Source organism: Acinonyx jubatus, chromosome D3 (genome assembly GCF_027475565.1).
Source record: "Acinonyx jubatus isolate Ajub_Pintada_27869175 chromosome D3, VMU_Ajub_asm_v1.0, whole genome shotgun sequence".
Taxonomy (NCBI): Eukaryota; Metazoa; Chordata; class Mammalia; order Carnivora; family Felidae; genus Acinonyx; species Acinonyx jubatus.
In genome coordinates, this window is record NC_069392.1 from 75,256,674 (window position 1) to 75,274,460 (window position 17,787).

Here is a 17,787-nt window from a genome sequence, read left to right on the forward strand (position 1 = left end):
CATGGATGGTTTTGTGGAGACCCCAATGTCCCTAAAGGGGATGCCAACTCTGTCCACCGGCCACTAGAAGTTCTAAACCCAGAAACCTGGGAGGATAGAGGGAAGGGCCAAAAATGGGAAGCAAAGCAAAATGAGGGTCTCTGAACAAGAGGCCTCAGGGCTTTAGGAAGGACCCCTGTTTGTATCGGATGGAACGGGGAATGGGGATAAAGGACAGCCTTCAGTGTGGCCAGGTTCCTCTTCTGTGCACGTTCGGGTCAAGGGTTGATGGGAAAGGATAGAACAGCCCCCTCCCACCAGGTGAGTACAAAGCTGTGAATGTCCCCAAGAAAGCTTACTCAGTTTTATTTCTTTGAGTCCTCTGAGTCATGTGCTTCTGTCCAACACACACACACACACACACACACACACACACACACACACACACAGACTCCTTCCCCAAGGGGTCTCTGGTGTGACAGTGCTCCCCTCCCAGAATGCAGTGCTCAGGGAAGCCACGCAGTCTCTGAGAGCAAACTCCACCAGCTTCTGCTTTTCCGGATAGTCCGTGTTCCCATAGTAACTCAGATAACCGCGGACAAGGATTACAAATAGACATTTCCCTTTGGGTTGAAACCACTTCAGAGATCTTTTAAAATACTGCTCTGTTGTCTTTAAAGCAGTTTCAAAAAATTTTTTTTCACTTTTGTTTATTTTTGAGAGAGAGAGAGAGAGTGTGTGTGTGTGAGTGGGGTGGGGGGGCAGAGAGAGAGAAAGAGAGACAGAATCTGAAGCAGACTCCAGGCTCTAGGTTGTCAGCACACAGCCTGACGCGGGGCTCGAACTCACAGACTGTGAGATCATGACCTGAGCTGAAGTCGGAGGCTTAACCGACTGGGCCACCCAGGCGCCCCTAAATAGGTTTTAAAACCTATATACTAGAAAACTGGTTGGATGCCCCCCAAAACTCTTCAGAAGGTAGTTTTGTATTTACTCCTGGCTGCAGGGGGCGCTGAGGGCCTAGGTGATGTGTGCTGGGAATAATGAGCGCCCGTGTGGAGGTCCGGACACTCAGGAAGGAGAAAAGCCCTGCCCCCCCCCCTTTGGGGTATAAGGGGGCCCCAGCGTCGGGCTCTGCCACACGCAGCTCCACGACCTCACTGCGGGGTCTTCTCTTTTGACTCGTCCCGCCCGTGGGAAGGGAAAAAAGAGCTCTGAAATGAAAGAGGCTAAAATTTGGGTTAAGGGATGGAGCTTGGGGTCACGTGACACCCTCCCCTCCCCCCCCCCCCCCGCAGCACAAAAGTGACTGAAATTGCCAGGGCCCTGAGCCTCATGTGGCCTGAAACCTGGAATGGAGGTTTCAGAGGGCCCTTCCGACTCAGATGAAGAGGAGGGTGAGCTGGAAAGAAACCTTACGCTCAAATTTGGAAGGAAACCCGGGATTCAAGTAAGCTGCTGTTAATGAAAATCACCAATTAAAAAAGAGGCTCCCAAATTATCCCTGAATGTTTACTTCCGTAAATCCTGCTTGCTGTGTGTGGTCTGTTGAATTATACTAATTAGCGACGCTGATGAACGCTTCTGTTTATCTTTTAAAATATTTTTTAAAGGGTAATGAGACAGGAAGTCATCTTAATCCTACTCCCTCGATTTCAACCTACCCACAAGCCGCCTATTCAGTGATTCTCTCTCCAGATCACCTGGGAACTTGTTAGACACGCACCTTCTCGAACCCACACCTTGAACCGGAAACTCTGGAGGGGGAAGCCCAACGATCTGCATTTCAACGAGCCTTGCAGGGGATGCTGAGGCCAGTGGAGCTTGAGAACCACGAGCATATAGGCCAGGCCACCATTTGGTCACTGCCAAGCCACCAATGCCTATCCAGTGGACCCTCACCTTAAATGCAGAGGATTCAGAAGGACACCAGACATCTGGTTCACAAACCCAAACGTTACCAACGACAGAAAGCAACAGCACCTCACCTTTCCCTTCTCTTTTGCAAGGTGGCTTTTTTGCGTCTTTTTCCTCCTCTGTGCATGATGCCGGTGTTTCGAGTTTAGGAATCTTTTTAAGAAAGCTTGGGCTCTTTAGGACATTTTCCTTCTCTTCCAATCTCAGCCTCAGGGCGGCCACCCTGGACAGAATTTTCTTCTTTACCCCCTCAGCTAAATGTCCACCCCCTGAGGTTTCTGGCTTCTTGACCTCCTCTGAGCCACTCCCTGCTGGTGGGGCTTTTGGGAATCTGAGGGTCCGGGCTGCCATGTGACCGAGATTCTCTTCCCTGGTTCTTCTCCCACAGCCCAGGTTGGAGCCCTGTTGACATGGGTGCTGTAATATCTTAGGAGCTTTCTCCGAGGCACATTCACCTGAACCAGATGCCGAGGTCACTGCCGGAGAGCCAGAGGTACTCACATGCTTGGTTTCCCCAGTGTGGGGCTCCTCTCTTTGAGCTTCCCGAATTGTGTGGCTTAATGAAAAGTTTGCAGTGTTTCCTTTGGGAGATGAAGCACAGGGCAACGGAGCGAGACCACTAGAAGAGGGTGAAGGTTTCCCACACTCACTCTCAACAGCTTCCCTTTCCTTCGAGTCAGAACGTGCATATTGGCGGTTTCTGGGCTCAACTAAATCATTCTCGGGGACGTCGTGAACTTGACCTGTGGAGTTTTGACTATCAACGCCAACAGATGCATGAGTCATCACTGCAAGACAGTTAGAAGGAGGTGAAGTGGAGAAAACAGGCTCTGCTTTGTTGTTTTTACTTTGTTCAGCCTCCCGTAAGCTTCTCTTACGGCCTTCTTGTATTTGACTTATTCCACATCCACTTGGAATGGTTTCCCTACCTTCGTCAGGACGTGGGACTTGCAAGATGGCGGGTTGGACTTCCAGTCTCTGGCCCATGTTCCCATCATTCAGTTTGCTCTCCTCTCTGATGATAGCCGGTGTGGATTCGGAAGGCCCTGGTGTCCCAGCCCTGGTGCACACCATCACACCTGCTTCATCAGTGGGGCCTACAGAGGATTCTACGACTTTAGGGCAGGTCAGAAACTGTTTAAGGAAGGCAGCATGATCCTTGATTTGGTTTTCCTCTCGGTTTTCACTCACATTACTCATGTTTTCCTTCTCTCCGGTTTTGGAAGTCTCTGATGACAAATCTGTGACGGGTAATTCCTTTTCGTCTACAGGATCCACAGATGACTCCAGGAGTCTGGGCTGGCTCAAATACTGGGAAGAAAGGCTACTCCAATATGCACAGCTGGCGCGTTTTTCACTGACATGGGTTTCTCTGTTATTAGCAAGGGCCGGGCCAGACTCAGCCTGAGGACTGTGAGCCTTGAGAACATCAGATAGAGCCCAGACCCTGTCAGGAATTACGGGACCAGCTTCTAACTCCTTGCACTCAGAACCCGTCTGGGGTCTTGGGAGCCAGTCTTCTGAAATGGGAGCTTCCAGAGTTATAATCTTCAGCTTTCTGCCCGCTTTCCAAAGTCCTGGCCCACTCTCTCTAGAGCCTTCCAGGAAGATATCAGAGAGAGGTGGAGTGTGGCTCAGAGCCTGACCATCATCTTCCACGGTGGCGTGGGCCACCTTGCACACAGTAGGCCCCAGGTCTGAGCTCTGCCCGCTCTCCTCCCTGGAGTTTGCCGACAAGTGGTCCAAGGGCACTGGGTGTATTGCCCCTTGTGCAACAGCTGTCATGGGCCACCTTTCTTGGAAACCACCCTCGGAAGGAAAACTCTGTGGGGGTAAGCTCTCGTGCTGGATCCTCTGTGTTCTTTCACTTTCTTTTTCTTGGAAATCCTCTTCAAGGCTCCTATTGTCTGCCCTGTCCACAGTCAGGCTCTTATCCCCAGACTGGTTACCAGTCTGGAGAGGGCGGCTACAGAAGCTTCTGCTACAGAAGCCCTCTACCTCTGGGAGCCGAGGAACGTGGATGGGGACTCCTGGTCCACGGGGAGCCATGCCAAAGGGCTCCTTTAGAGATTCGGTTTTGGAATCACTTAAAATATGACCCAACTGAGCATGAGAAGTGAGGTGGAGAATATTTTCATCTGGTGCCTGAGGTGAGCTCCGCTTGGGTCCATCTGCAAGACTGTTCTCGGCAATGGAAACAGGGAGGTATTTGGCTGGGTGAACTTTGGGGGCCATGGTAACTGGGAGCCATGTGCCCCCACTCTCCCTGGCCACTTGAAGACCCTCCAGATGAGCAGTGAAAGTCGTTGGCGTCTCACAAGGAAACATTACACCTGAGCCATTCCTGGCTGATGTGTCTGTGGTGTCTGGGCCACCGTTACTGGGGCCCTCGTTGCTGCCTTCTGCCAACTGCACAAAAGAGCTGTTCTCAGAACGTAGAGGCTGTTTTCCCTCAAGGCCTCCTGAGTTGCTGGGGCCGGGCCTCTCCTGGCCAGCCCGCACTGTGGAGACCAGCGTGGAGGTGAAATTCTCCACCGCCGCTAAGTTTTTCCCTGTGCCCCCTTCACTGGCTTTTTGTGAAAGGTTCCAGGTGAAAACACTGGTAAAAAGAGGGGGCATGGCGGAGTCTCGCTCCTTGGCGCTCTTGCATGGCGGCTGTCGAGGCTCAGAACCTCGCGTCTGAAAAAGAATGCCCGGCGTCTTGTCATCAGGAGAACATAAATCAGATACTTCGCTTTGACTTTTTGCCGACGCCAAGTCCGTGGAGCAAATTTCGTGAGGCGAGTATTTATCAGGGGAGGCTCCGGCAGGAGAGTCCATGGTCGGCCATGTTCTTTGGCCACGTGCTTCCAGAAGCTCTAACACACACGCTGCTTCTCTGCCCCTTGGCCCACCGCCCGCAGTTTCCAGGGTGGTGATGGTATCTGTGGGTTCAGGGGAAGCGACGGAGAGAGGCTTGGGCTCCCCAGGGTCAGCGCTGCCCTCCTGGGGAAGAAGCGCTGACAGCTCCCGGGGGGACCTGTTTTCATTACTGGCGTCTGGGATGCTCAGCTCGTGTCCGAGGTCTTCCCAGGACCTTCCAAGTGCGCGGTCTTTTCTGTCTTGGTTGCCTCCGTGCTGTGGGCATCGAGTGCAGCTTTCCAGCTCCAGGTATTGGGCCAATGATGCATATTCTTTGTTGGGGAATTCTAAGTTGGGGAGGGAATTTGTTGTGGTCCCAGGAGGTGCAGACGGCTCCCCAGCAGGCTCTGAGAAAGCTGGCATCCGGCTGAGAGTGTCTCTCCCCCTGACCGGTTCCTGAATTTGCACCTAGGAAGATGAAAGCCATATTAATAGAATTGTTCCTAAGAGAGCCTGCAACTGGGCATAATTGCAAGCCCAAGACTGTTAATCCTTGATGACTGTAATAACGCACAAGAAGAGTAGCAGGAATGATCGAAATCTAAACACTGGTCCCCTAACTCTCTCTAGCTATTAGAGACTTCCTGGAGACATGCAAATTTAAGCAACCGTACGTTCCAGGGGGCCCTTGGTCAAATTCCCCATTATAAGCAAAAAGCCTTCTGACAGTCCTCATTCAATGATTTCTTTTCTCTCTGGGGGGAGGGGGGGGGGAGATGGGAATAAATTGCATGTAAACTAGTTTGATCAAGTCAGTCACCAGAGCTTGTGGGCGTCTTTCCAGAAAGATACGTTTCACATGATCATAACAAATGAAATATGCAATGCTTGTAAAGTAGCAATGGACAACCTTTGTTCCCAAAATATGACAGCTTGCTGTTTAATAACATTACTAAAGAACAGAGAAAGTCCTGTCCTTTGAACCCGCCTTTCACGAAGTAACGAGGTTATGATGGACCATCAACACTGTCAATTATATCTACCTCAAAAAGGTTATAAAATCCTGGAACACCTCTTCCACTTTGTTTTTTTTTTTTTTAATGTTTATTTATTTGTTTTGAGAGAGAGAGCACCCACATGAACGGGGAGGGGCAGAGAGAGAGGGAGAGGGAGAATCCCAAGCAGGCTCCACGCTGTTAGTGCGGAGCCGGACGCAGGGCTCAAACTCACAAACCATGAGATCATAACCTGAGCAGAAATCAAGGGTCGGACATTTAACCCCCTAAGCCACCCAGGTGTCCCACCTCGTTCATATTAAAACAGATGCCCCGTGGCAGGTAAACCATGTCCAGGAGATGTAAAAAATTCAGGACTGCTTAGGGTGGGGAGAAGAGAGAGAGAGAAAAAGGGAAGGGAGGCAGGGAGGAAGGAAGGAATCAAAGAAGGAAGGAATCTCACATTGTGAGGAGTAGACCCTGACTGTTCTGTGACATTGGCTATTGTTTAAGGAAGCAACAAGATCTTGGACTAATTTCTTGTCTCTTAAAACTATTAGCTCATCCATTATTTCAATACATATCAAAATTAGGTCCAGCAAACACAAAGGGAATTTCTGCTCAATTTCAGGAAGAATCTCCATCTTCCTGCCAACCCCTCAGGAGTCCCGCTTTGCAGCAGCCTCATTCAAGTGTGCAGAAACTGATAACTGGGCTTATAGAGGGCAACAGACAGCGTCTCCCAGCGTGTGACAAAGTAGACCTGGAATGTTCCTGTGCACAGTGTGGTTCTGCGTCCTGAGGCTCCTTCCCATAAACCACACGGGAGAATCTTGGCCTTACTGTCCCCCGGTCAATCCCTTCACTTACTGCCAGTGGGAAACAGGACAAGGGCATGACCACACCTCCCTCCAAGGCTGCCTGCTGCCACCAGGGAGCCACCTCTCACTCTCCTTAAAGCTAGTCTGACGTTCATTTAATTCTGATCTTATTGGCACACAAGTGCTAAAGGAACAAGAAGAAATGTAGTATAATTTCCTGTGCTATAAACTCCATGAGGGCCGGGACCATTCATCTATCCAGCAAGTATTTATGGAATGCCTCCAATGTAGTAGGGAGTATCCCAGGTGATGTGGATACAACTCAGGCAATATGCCCATCTGGAAAGAGCTCCCATCCTATGTTGTATTCAAGGCCTATTACAACAATTAGCACCCAGCAGGTGCACCATAAGCACTTGTTGAAAGAATGAGTAAATGAAAGAACCGTGCCCCAGTTCAGACAGCTCAACCTGACGTCAGCTACTAAGCCTCTAAATCTGAAGGGCTTTGGGCTTTCGGCTGCTCCTGACTTTCTATTTAAAAAAGAAAATAAAAGAGGAGAGGGGAGGGGAGGGGAGGGGAGAGGAGAGGAGAGGAGAAAAGAGAAGAAAAAAGAAAAGAGAGAAAAGAAAAGAAAAGAAAAGAAAAGAGAAAAGAAAAGAAAAGAAAAAGAAAAGAAAGGAAAGAAAGAAAAGGAAAGGAAAGGAAAGGAAAAGAAAGAAAGAAAAGACAAGACAAGACTGAGTCATAAGCAGGGGATCTACTAGTTCACATCCTGGTGTTTCCAAAAAGGAAAATGTATTTAGTCTCTTTCTATATCCCCCATCACATTAAAATGGAAAAGGAAAACAAGATAACTTCTGGGAAATAAGCAAGGTTGTGGGTTTTTTTTCTTTTTTTTTTAGTGCCAAGAAGTTGAACATGTATATGGTTTCACCTCTATAGCACATATAGAGAATGTTCTTTTCATTTCCTTTTTTGGTTCCGTTTTTTTTTTTTTTTTTCATAGTGAGCTGTGGTACAAATATACTGAAATATCAAACGTAGAAAATGTGGATAACTCCCTGGTCATGATTTGAGGAATGAGGGAAGACTGTCCACTTAAAAACACGGTGACCCTCTCTCGAGCCTTCTTCCTTGGCCTGAATTTCTACTACCTATGTCAGTCCTTTATTTTAAGATCTTGTCGTCACTACAGCATCATCAGTGCCAACAGACATTTATGGAGCAGCCGCCTGGTGTAGAATTCTCTGCCAGGCACTGGACAATTCTTCCCAAAGGGCTCCAGTTAAAAAGCCACTCTGTTACTTGCTGGGATGCTCCCCACCCATTATCACTTCCTACCAAACAACAGAGTTCCAGGCTGATGCCCAGCAGACACTGGCCTCTGGAAAGGGTGAGTCACAGGATGAGGAAGTCTTGATCAGGGTGAGTTTGGTCACTGGGATATATCAGCAGAGCCACGGTATCATGCCTTGATTTCCAAAGCAGTCATGTTCCTGTTAAGGTGTACTCACTCCTCTCCTTTCTTGCTTTTAAAATAAAATCCCAGGGCACCTGGGTGGCTCAATCGGTTAAGCGTCCGACTCTCGATCTCCACTCAGGTCATGGTCTCGTGATTCATGAGTTCGAGCCCCGTGTCAGTCTCCTTGCTGGCAACACAGGGCCCGCTTGGGATTCTGTCGCTCCCTCTCTCTGCCCCTCCCCTGCTCTCTCTCGCTCTCTTAAGATAAATAAACTTAAAAAAAAAAAAACTAAACAAAAAATAAAATAAAATAAAATCCCACTTTATTTAAAATAGCCTAGCGAAGCCCCACACATGTATATGTGATGAATCCTTAACCGTGTAAATCCATTCACTTGGCAAACGTTTACTGAGCATATACTACACCCCAAGGTCTATTCTAAGCACTGGGAAAGCAGCAGTGAACATGACAAAGACTGCCGGCCTTTGGGAAATTATGTTCAAGCAACAAACCATACCAATGGTGGGCTGCTGATGTGAAACTCCGTAAATTTGATTGGGAACCATGGGATTTTTCTCCAAGTGGAGCCTGTAACAGCCCAGTAGATACTTGTCAAGGCTGACAGACTGGGTTCCAAGGGCAGGCTCCTTGGGTGTCATTCAGAGGCTGACTCAGAGAGAGGGAAACCACAGACTCACAGCTTTCAAATGAGTCAGATCTTTCTTTTAGGAGGAGATCTCTTCATTAAGTCATTATGAAAGAACTCTAGCAAATGATTCTCCTGCTGCTCAGCTATTCTCATTATGGAGTCAGTGCTGAGACTCAGGAGGTCCTGTCAGGTCAGAAAACTGTCCTTTTTGTAGTGAAAAGGAAGGGAGGGTTTGGGGCCCTCGGAGGAAACCCAGTGTGGCGGGTGAAGTGTGGACTCCTAGGCCTGGCCACCTGAGTTCAGCTTCATACAGTATTGGACCCATGATCCCAAGTAACCTCTTTTGGCCTCTCTGACCCTCTGTCTCCTCCTCCGAGGCTAACCGCACCCCTTGACATTGGCTTCCCTGGCTCCCCGTGGGTAGAAAGTAGTGGCTAGGACAAAGAAAATTCAGCAACACTGATTAGCAGAGAGATGTGCTCTGGGCTTTGTGTAGGCTTTCTCATCTGATTGGTGCAGTAAATCTGAGATCCTGACGCTATCGTCTCTTTCTCACTGATGAGATAAATGGCCTGGGTCCCATCAAGAGGCGGCAACCACGCAACAGGTTAAGGGGAGTTGAACGCAAACAATTTGTTAATTGCACAGAAGAAAAACCGTAAGATACAGGGAGACCCCTCCGTCCTCTAAGGTGAGGGAGGTTACCAAGGAAGGACGGCTTGCCAGGGCTCAAACCTAGCTGGAGAAGGTGTAAACAGGGTGCCCGTAACAGAGAGGTTCGCTGGGTTAACCAGGTCTGGAATCGCTGGGATAGCAATAGCCTAACCTTCCGGACACCAGCGGGGAAAGAGGCAGTCAGCCCTCGGTGAGGCGGGAGTCTAGACACCGGCAGGGGCAGAGCCTGGGGCCTTCAGAGTGGGTGGGCTACATGCGGCGGGGGTAGGGACAGGGAACGACAGCTCTGTGTATGTGGGGCCCCAGGCGGCTTGTGGAGGCCACACAAGGGGCTTGGGTTGGTACAGACAGGAGGCCTTCGGAGAGGGGGGCCATGCAGAGCTCTGGTTTCTGGGTCGAGAGGGCTGCAGGAAGGTCATCACTAGGCCAAGGCTACAGGTTTGCAGGTGGGCTCTGTTCTGAGCCTCGTGGCTGAGGCCGACTGTATGGGGTGAACGCACACACACACACACACACACACACACACACCCTGAAAATGTCACCCTCCTCCCGCCGTGTCCTTCCAGCGCCCTCTGCTGAGAAAGCTTCACGCTGGCCTTACTTGAACAGAGAAATGGTTAATTGTGCTCTCAGAAGCACACACGGAAAGCTTCCTTAGGAGCGGAGAGGCAGTAAACTGAGAGCTGATACGTGAGGTCTTGATGTTTCAGGGGTTAGAAATCCCTCCAAGGTCCCACAGTCGATGGCAGAAGCAGGACTTAGAGCCAAGTCTGGCTGGCATTCCAACTCAAGTTTTCCAACAAGAGACCTTAAGGCAAACGGCACCCAGAGGCTGGGAAGTCCCCTTCATTTTAAAGCTGGAACTTCTGGGCTCCTGTGACACTTTGGGTACGAAGACTGCAACGGTCCTGATTTCATGCAACGTGATCACCTGTTTGTTTGCCGGCTTCCTCACAAGCTCTACGGGCACGGGCTCTGTTAATTCATTTCTGAATTTCCAGAACCCTGGCCCATACTAGGGGCTCCGTGAATTTTGCTGAGCCAATAAACATATGAATGAATACAAGGAGAGGATGTTGCCAGCCGAATTTAGTAACACCGCCAAAGCTGTTTTTGAAAGCGGCGTTAAGCCTGAAAACCTAGCCTCTGCTTGCACAGCATTTTCCAACCCCCTCTCTGTCAACGGGGCCTCCTCGGACTCCACAAACACATTGTTTCATTCGTTGACCTTTTCAAAACTTTGGCCTCCTAAGCACGTCTGTCATGGAGCCCCCAGCAGGGTGTGTTGTCTTTGCAGCCACTCCGGGCTGTGCAGAGGTATATTCCTCTTTGTTAATGAGAGTGTCCCAAATGCCAACAAAGCACACGACACGAATTGGAGTTGCTAACAATAGAAGGTGGTATGAGACAAGATCCCTCTTCTCAGATAGCTTCTAATCCAGCTGAAGAGACAAGAGGTACATGGAAAGGATAAATAACCATTCTTGACAAGTTGAGCGAAGGGCCAAATGGATGGGATTTAGCTATCACTGCTGCTCTAGGAGAGGAAGGGAGGTCACCACCTCTACACCCCCCCCCCCCCCCCCGACTGCAATCCCTACAGCACGCAGACCAGACGTTGCACTCTTCGTTACACGTTATCAACTCTTAGATACTTCCTGGACGTGTTCCTGCAGCCTCAGGAATCTTCTCCACTGAGCAGAGCCTGGCAGACGTGGTAGGCGCTGTGGTTAACTAACTCAACAGCATCCCCGACCCCCTTCGCCCTTGCTACCTCCAACCAAAAAAGCTGGGAAACCACATACTCTCCCATAGCTGGATGCGTGGCTAGATGGGGCCAAGGGGTCGGTTCTTGCCCATAAGACACGAGGGGAATTCTGCTAAGGGACTCCTCAGGAGGCGTTGCTTTCCTTATAGAAGGTACCAATATGGCAGGTGCCTTGCCTACCACCATCCTTCTTTCTGTGGTGAAGAGTGATGCCTGGTACTGAGGTATCACCACCTTCCAGTCAAGAGGCAACCATCGCAAAAATGACCCCCAACCACACTGCAGCTGGTGGGGCAGAATGAGAGAGAAGACCTGGGAGCTGGCAGGTCATTGCATTGAGTCATTGCAGCCACACTGAGAACTTCTACCCTGACTTCCGATGAAGTGCACAGCACAGATCCTTATGTCCGAGGCTGGAATAGCCAAGTGTCCTGTTAACTGCAGCTAACAGCATTCCTAATGGATAGGAGAGGAAAAGATATTGCTGGGGGATAAAGGAAAAGGCATGTGGGGTTCGCCCTGGAGACCTTCTGGAGGCATCGGGTGGCTCTGGTGACTCTGGGTAGAGATTAGCTTAACGGATAATGTCACAAAGGGCAAGGGGTGTGGCTCCTGGAAAGGGGACTCAAGGGGCTGGTCTAAATGCCAAGGGACCAAAAAGGCCTGAGGCAAGGTGAACTTGAAGTTGAGGGAGGGAGGGAGAATGGGGAAACGTGAGAAGACAGTCATCCAAGGAGAGGCCAAGGTTCTAAAGGCCAAATACAACCACCTGGGGACAGGAGGGTCAAGCCACTTAGTTCCTTGCTTCACCTGGGAACACTGTCATAGGCGGATGTGTGCTCTCATGGGATAATTTTCTTTCTCGAGCTCCTGTTTCTTTCTACATGTCTTCTGGATGTGCTTTCTTCCTTATCTGGACTAGATATAAATAGCACCATGTTCTTCAGTGGCTGTCTACACATCATCAATTTCCCCCTGTGGTTCCAGGAACCTTTAAGTGGGACCTTCCCCACTCCTAACCATCCTGGGCTGCCATGGCCTCGCCCACGGCTCACCTTTCCCAAATATCTGCTGAGCCCTCACTACAGGCACAGCGCCACTCAGTCATTCGTCATTCGATAGAGCAAATCCATACCGCCTGGGGCGGCAAAACTGAAATAGCCCGGTCCCCAGCCAGAGAAAGCTTCCAGGCAAATGAGAATATTTCAGGAACTTGATCTATTTTTAGGAGTTGCCAGGTTGCCCAGAAAGGAGCATCACTTAAAGGCTTTGAATGTCAAAAGAACACACAATAAAGTGCAGGCCACTCATCTAAAAACCTCACTCCGACACCTGATGCTGAAGTCATTTGACCAACTTTTCTTCATTCCATTGCCTCCTAGGAGACCAGAAATCTCCAGGCCGCTGGCCTTGCAATCCTGTCCTGATTTCTTGGAAGAGTGCTAGGGTATGTAAAATGTCAGTTTGATCTCTCATTGGGAGATTGGCTTATTGGCTGGGTTCCCGAGACAAACATCCTTTCCTACGGCTCAGGGGCTCTGTACATTCAGTGGAACCTTTGCCTGGAAATATGGCGGGAGCGGAAGACCATTAGCGTGGGAGCCAGGAGCTCCCCCTGTTTATTGTGCCGCTCAGGTGATGTGAGGCAGGTGCTACCACTATGACCAATCACTAAGCCCTGCGGAGCCCTTAACACGGGGCAGATCCCGTTCTTAAGTGCTGTACATATGCTAATATAGTCAATGTTTGTAGAATGCCATAGAAACGTACGCCTTGGGGACTCTGGGTTGTGTAAGGTTAAGGGGAAATCTACCAGCTCTCCCAACACACGACAAGACCTGTATATAGTATTCAACTGCCAAGTGCCATGAGTCAGAAAAGCAGCCTTCATCCTTCCCTGTGTGTGTCTGGAAGTTTGCCGTGTGATCTGCAGACCTAAGGAAAGCAGAGTTGGGAAGGCCAGTGATCTGTCTCGAATTCCATTTTCTGAAGAGTCTCTCTGTTGTTTCCTGTCTTGAAGACACTGGCGCTGGATGAGGAGGTTAATGGAAAGTGGAACGGCATGGACTGAGGAGTGGGCCTCAGGAAACCCAGCTGCGGTCCTGGATCCGCTGAGCCATGGCAAGCGGCTTTGGAGAAGTCACCGGGTCTTTCCGAGGCTGTTCCTTCCAGAGTAAAGTGAGAGGCTGGAGAGTATCTCTTGGTCCTGACGGCCTTGGTTGGCCCTGACGGCCTATCACCCTGCTGCCATATAAACAGGACAAACATTGAAATGGGGCTTAAACCTCACCTTCCCCTTGGAACCGGATTTCCCTTGGGCTCAAAAGGCTTCCCGATCTAATCCTCTCTGTGAACTGTGACAGGTGTTAGAGAAGGAGGCACAGCCTATGGTACCGGATCCAGAAGGTACCAGTGGGGACCCCAGAGAGGGCCAGGGAGGAGCCTGTGCTGGTCACTGCAGGGCCCCATGTCCTGATTCTTGTCCTTCCTAGCTTCCCCTCCCTCCTCAGTGCAGCCAGTGCCCCGTCTTCCTGGTAGGCTGTGCTGAGCCAGCACAGGGGCCCTGAAGGCCATCTGCAGAGTTCTGGAGGCTCACAGATCTAGTCCAAGGCGATGAAAATCTTCACAGCCACAGAGCAGAAGGCCAGGAGCTGTCCGCCCCCAGATCTGCTCATCCTTTTTGGGGTTGAGAAAAGTCATGGCTTCTTCCCCCCAGGTCTTGTTTTGCCTACACAATTTTGCCTGCAATTTCAGAGGTTTCCAGGCCGCCTCGAGCCCACCGATGATCTCCTCGTCAGGGCCCATGGGCCATGGACTGAATTCCTGCTGTAGGTGGTGAGCTAGGGGTGAGTTTAGAGGGGTTGTTTACTTCCCACAGACTGAAACTTCTATGTAGATTTCAGATGGCTAACAGCTGGCGGGGGGGGGGGGGAATTAAGCCTTAGTCAGGTTCTAGAAGAGCATTTTCAAATCAATCTCTCTCTTTACAGTTTCTAGAATTTGTGAGCAAAACCAAAACCAACGTAGTTGCAGTTACTGTACTCTACCGACAATAATACACGGTACAAAGCCAGTTCTTGTAAACTTCAGAAACAGGAAATACTTGTCATGGTTACAACGCTACTACTCTGCCTGTTCAGCATGGCTTCACCGTGCACAGCAGTGACGGCACCTGGCACTTGGAAAATCTGAATATAAACATAAATAGAGGCAGGTCACTTGTGCAGGATGGTCATCACCAAAATGAGTAGAAAATGCAAACTCGGGGCTCTAAGAGGCCCTTCTCTGCCGTATGTCTTTCCTAGTAAGTAGCAGGATAGCTCTATGTCCAGGTTGGGCTATCTGGTTAAGCAGAAAATGTCCCTCCAGAGAGTTCAGTTCTAGAAGGGTACAGATAACCAGCAGGCAATACAGCTACCTGATTAAATTCAGACACAGCTTTGTTCACAGGAGAAACAAAGCTTCCTAGGTAATCTTATTCGACTTGGAGTAGGGCACACAGCAGGTGCTCAAAAAATAGGTCACATGAGGGCCGGCTGGGAGGCTCAGTCAGTCGAGTGTCCAACTCTTGATTTTGGCTTGGGCCATGATCTCACGGTTCGTGAGATCGAGCCTCAGGTCAGACTCTGTGCTGGCAGTGTGGAGCCTGCTTGGGATTCTCTCTCTCCCTCTCTCTCTGCCCCTCCCCCGTGCGTGCACATGCCTTTCTCTCTCAAAAATCAATCAATCAATCAGATGGAAACTCCAGAAAGGAATGCTGAAAAAAAAAAAATAGGTCAAATGAATGAAATCCATCCAATCTGTTCTTGGTCCAGTGTTGTTTTTTGTTTGTCTGGTTTTTTGGTTTTTTTTTTTTGTTTTTTGTTTTTTGTTTTTTTGCCAACACAGGCAGGAAGGTTTTGCGTCTTCGGAGTATGGTTCTCTTCTTATTCTCTGTTGAGATGTTGATCCACTACCTGAAAAGTGGGCCAAGGGTCCTGTGCCTTGGTTCATATGTATTTTCTGCTAAAATAGAAGTCTTCATCTCTAATAATTTGCTGCTTGGTTGGCCTTGGCCTTCTCTGGATCAAAACTGAAGCCATCTGGTCTTCCTTCCTTCCTTCCTTCCTTCCTTCCTTCCTTCCTTCTTTTTTCTTTCCTTCCTTCCTTCCTTCCTTCCTTTTTTTTCTTTCCTTCCTTCCTTCCTTCCTTCCTTCCTCCCTCCCTCCCTCCCTCCCTTCCTCCCTCCCTCCTTTCTTTCTTTCTTTCTTTCTTTCTTTCTTTCTTTCTTTCTTTCTTTCTTTCTTTCTTTCTTCAGTTCCAGATGCAGACTATCCAGAAGACATCAGCATACTTTCACCCATGAGCGCCAGGCACCGAAGGTGGCAATGTCTGTGTAACCGTGGGCACAGAGTTGTCAAGTTATGATGTGCAGCTGAAGGGTTAAGGTTAAAGCACCCGCACTGTAAAGACAAAGGGAATCAAAGGCAGGCTGGAGAGCAACGATGAATATGGTGATTGGACCAGAAATTCATGGAGCCATCAAGATCAACTCTCCCCTTGTAGATGGGAGGAAAAAGAATGCATCAGAAAGAAGTCTCTGGGAAGCTCAAGTTGTTAGGGACATGCTGTGAGATCCAAGGAAGAAAGGCCATGTCTGGGATTCAATGCAGTGATTCGAGCTGGAAAAGCAGAAAACAGGCTGAGCTGATATTTGCATGGATGGCGGTTTGAAAATTCATGTATATTACTTCCCATATGCATGAGTAAATGCAAGCTCTGCAGTTTTTCCTCTGGCGCTGATCTTGTCTTCCTCTTGAGCTCTCACTCACATGGAGGGGTTTGGAGGGCCGAGTGGAGAGCAGGTTTTGTCTCTGACGAGGCCTGCCTCGGATCTGATAACTCGAACGTTCCCTTAGGGAAAGCTCAGGCCCTCGGTTCTGCCTGGTTGTGACCCAGCCCCTTTGGCAGCTGGCGTCTGAGTTGCCCACATTGGTAGATGGGTGGTGGGCTATTCCCCCCGTCCCAAAATGGAAGCAGGGGAAGATCGGCTGTCACGGTTTTCCTCAGCTTGTGCGACGACCATCCTGATGCCAGGACACGTGGAGTCTGGGTGGACGTGCCCCTCCGGGCCCTGACTTTTTATCACAGCATCTCCGAGGGAGCGTTCGAGGGCTGTGTACCCTAGTCTGAACCCTCACAGGCTCACACTGATTGACTGTGCAGAGATAAGGCTCCCTCATCTATTAAGAAGGAAGGAATTTAGAAAACTCCTCTCTCAACAAAGGCAGACTAAACATTATGGTCCTGCAAAACAAAAATAAGAACAGACAAAAAATAACAACAGACACATCTTTCTTCTGTTTGTGTTCCTCAGCACAACCCTTAGGACCTCACAATCTTCACCTCACCCTCGAGGCAATTCTAAATTTCCTGAGCTACTCTGGAGGTAGGTCCTGGAGGCAGAACTGGAAAAACAACCAAAAACAATTTTTTTTCTGGCAAATCCCTGTCCACACCATTGGTGACTGTTATGAGCTTCCCGGAGTTACGGAAACAAAGGATCACCAACCGGGTGGCTTAGAAAGACACGCATTATTCTCTCAGATCTGGAGGCCAGAAGCCTGAAATCAAGATGTCCCGGGGGGCATGGCTCTAGGGAAGAATCCTTCCTATCTTTTGACCTCATCTTAACTAATTATATCTACAAAACCCCTAGTTTCAAATAAGGTCACGTTCTGAGGTTCCAGGTGGACATAAATTTGGGGGGACAATTTTTGACACACCATGGCATCCTGTTCCGTTACTGGCCTGGCCTGTTGGCCTTCCCTGCCCACGGTCTCCTGTTTGCTCAGTGGTGAAGCTTTGTCCCTTGACTGGGGCGAGTGTGGAGTTGAGACTAGGAAGGTTTGGAATGATGTTCCAGCAGCAGGATAATTAGAGGGAGGCTGGCCCTCTTCTGGAGTTTCTGCTTGTTTCTGCGGTAAGCAGTCTGTCAGGAGGGTGGAATTCAGTACAACCGAGAGTCTATCCCGCGTCACTGCCCAGCTTCCGGACCCCACGATCAGTGCCAGCCACTTCAGAATGGCCTTAGAGTGACCAGTCCGGACGTTCTCCCATCTGCTGCTGGAGAGGCAGTGACTGGGGAGTTCCTTATGTTTGTTGTCAGAATTAGCCCCTGAGCTAGAAATGTAAAAGAAGAAGGAGCAAACAGTTCTCGCCATGGTCATTTTCCCATCCAGCACCATCAGTCTGATGATAAATGTGATGTACTTGTTTTTCAACCATCAGTTTAAAAAAAAAAAAAAATGCCTGAAATCTCAAGGCAGCATCAAAATACCTGTGCTGACTCAGAAAGATAATTTTTCAAGCATCAGCAGAAAAGGGGAACTTACAGAATTTGCAATTTTACCTCCCACCCGCCCCCACCCCCTCCTCGGCTCTGCAAATGCGGTGGAGGCAGCAAATTGGAGGGGGTGGGGGAATGTGATCTTTCGTGTTTGTCTCGCCTCCTTTAATGAGATGGTAATTCAGTTGAACAAATACTGTTGACAGGCACTGTGTTTGTTCTGGGCATTCACAGATGAATCAGACCCAGAGTCTGTCTCCACGTGGCTCACGGAGTCACAGCCCAGCTGAGCAAACAAACAGCTGTGCTATAAGGTGAATGCTCGCAGAGGGATGGGAATAAAACGTT

At 49.5% G+C, this 17,787-nt stretch overlaps 1 protein-coding gene across 14 annotated transcripts in view; it reads right to left on the reverse strand.

The window, feature by feature from the left end:
• Nucleotides 1-17,787, reverse strand: part of ALPK2 (alpha kinase 2) — a 148,343-nt gene that overhangs the window by 35,485 nt on the left and 95,071 nt on the right. For all 14 annotated transcript variants that reach the window (XM_027069066.2, XM_053205762.1, XM_053205761.1 and 11 more), the window contains one exon: nucleotides 1,968-5,205. In XM_027069066.2, the coding sequence (XP_026924867.2) occupies nucleotides 1,968-5,205 (3,238 nt within the window). The remainder of the gene's footprint in view (nucleotides 1-1,967; nucleotides 5,206-17,787) is intronic.